Raw genomic sequence first — 1,707 nt, forward strand, 5'->3', positions numbered from 1 at the left:
CCCTCCCACAGGTGGTGTTAAGAGATCCATCAGTGTAGATGGTCTGTGTGATATTATCATCAGTCTGTAGAGTGTGTATGTGTTCAAGAGCTCTCACTTTGGCAGTGTGTTGGAGATAAATGCTTTGTATAATTAATTTTTTAGGCGGATATGTCGGTATTTTGGTGGTGGTGGTGGGTGGTGGTGGCGGGGGCGGTAGAGATTAGATAGATAGATAGAGATGGATAAAAAGATAGACATATAGATTGACAAAGATAAGATAGATAGATAGATAGATAGATAGATAGATAGATAGATAGACACAGACAAATAGATAGATTAATACTAAAAAACAATAAGTCTTTTGTGTGACGAGTGCGAGTTGTCAGTGTTGACATATGGCTGGGAGACATATAAGACTTAAATGTCCTCAAAGAATCATGGAGAGGTGTACACAAGGTAGCTACTGAGACATAGTGTGACCGAGTCCTTCAGGGGGCCGAGACATGGAAGTGTTAAAAGGAAAATTATGAGTGTCTGAAAAGTGACTCCCTATTCTGAAATTCGTATTGCTCCTCAACCAGTGGTCACAACCTGGTGGCCATGACCCCCAAGGAGGCCACGGTAAGAGTTTAAGAGGGCCACGGTAGGCTGTTATAAGTTGTAAATACTGGGATCGAAATCGGGGTTCCAGAAGTGTGTCAAAGAAGTAGCTCCGAGTGCCAAGGGGGTACATTGTATGATCCATCGTTTTGCACTGGTGTCAAAAACCTTCCCTGATGCACTTTGCAAGATCTTGGAGGCAGTGGTTAAATGTGTCAACTTTGTGAAAGCAGGAGATCTGAACTCTCGCCTTTTCCAGAACCTTTGTAGAGGCATGGATTCAGAGCATGAAGTCCTCCTGTTTTACTTGAAAGTGCGCTGGCTTTCCAAGAGTAATGTTGTGAATCGAGTGTTTGAACTTTGGGGAGAGCTTAAGTTATTCCTGGAAGTGCAAGGGAAGGATAATCTCTTAGGTGACTTCAATGAGGTGTTGTGGGAGCCACGTCTTGCGTACCTAGCAGATATATTTGAGCAGCTAAACAGGCTGAATCTCAAACTACAAGGCAAAGAAAGAAAGGTGTTTCACCTCATAGATTGTCTTCATGCATTTCTTGTCAAGCTCCAGAATTGGCAAAGGAAAGTCGATGCAGGAAATGTTGCCATGTTTGAGAATCTTTCAACTGTTCCTGTTGAGATTGAAGATCATCTGCTTGACCCATCACTCAAAACTGAAATCACTCAGCACTTGAAATCCTTGAAAAGTGAGCTCAAAAGGTACTTTCCAGAATTTGAGGAGGAAGAAGGGAAATTGGTGAGGAATCCTTTCTCTGGCACTCTTGATATTGCTGCCCTTCCCAATGATGTTCAAGACGATTTCCTTAATCTCAAGAACGAGTCTGCTGCCAAAGGCCTCTATGGAGAACAATCACTGACTGTATTCTAGTGCTCAATGTATCATTCGTATTCAAAAGTTAGCGAGATCGCACTTCGAGTCCTCTCCCCATTTTCTACTACCTATTTATGCGTGTTTGGTTTCTCCGCCCTTCTACATATAAAGAGTAAAAGGCGGAACCGATTGGGTGTGGACCCGGACATGAGATGTGCTTTGTCAGTGACGCAACCATTGAATCAATCGCCTGACTGAAACGAAACAATGTCAGCCTTCCCATTGAGCTGTGACAAAAT

The 1,707-nt window shown here is 42.9% G+C and overlaps 1 protein-coding gene across 1 annotated transcript; it reads left to right on the top strand.

The window, feature by feature from the left end:
- Positions 1-718: 718 nt before the first annotated feature.
- LOC121867238 (zinc finger BED domain-containing protein 5-like) lies at positions 719-1,465 on the top strand. The gene has a single exon (XM_042367090.1). It carries the CDS (start codon positions 719-721, stop codon positions 1,463-1,465), a length of 747 nt encoding a protein of 248 aa, XP_042223024.1.
- The last annotated feature ends 242 nt before the right edge of the window (positions 1,466-1,707 follow it).

This window comes from Homarus americanus, unplaced genomic scaffold, assembly GCF_018991925.1.
Source record: "Homarus americanus isolate GMGI-L3 unplaced genomic scaffold, GMGI_Hamer_2.0 scaffold6317, whole genome shotgun sequence".
In the NCBI taxonomy this organism is placed as follows: Eukaryota; Metazoa; Arthropoda; class Malacostraca; order Decapoda; family Nephropidae; genus Homarus; species Homarus americanus.

Excerpts from the sequence above, each read along its gene's own strand:
- LOC121867238 (XM_042367090.1), top strand. The coding sequence starts at position 719 with ATGATCCATCGTTTTGCACTGGTGTCAAAAACCTTCCCTGATGCACTT.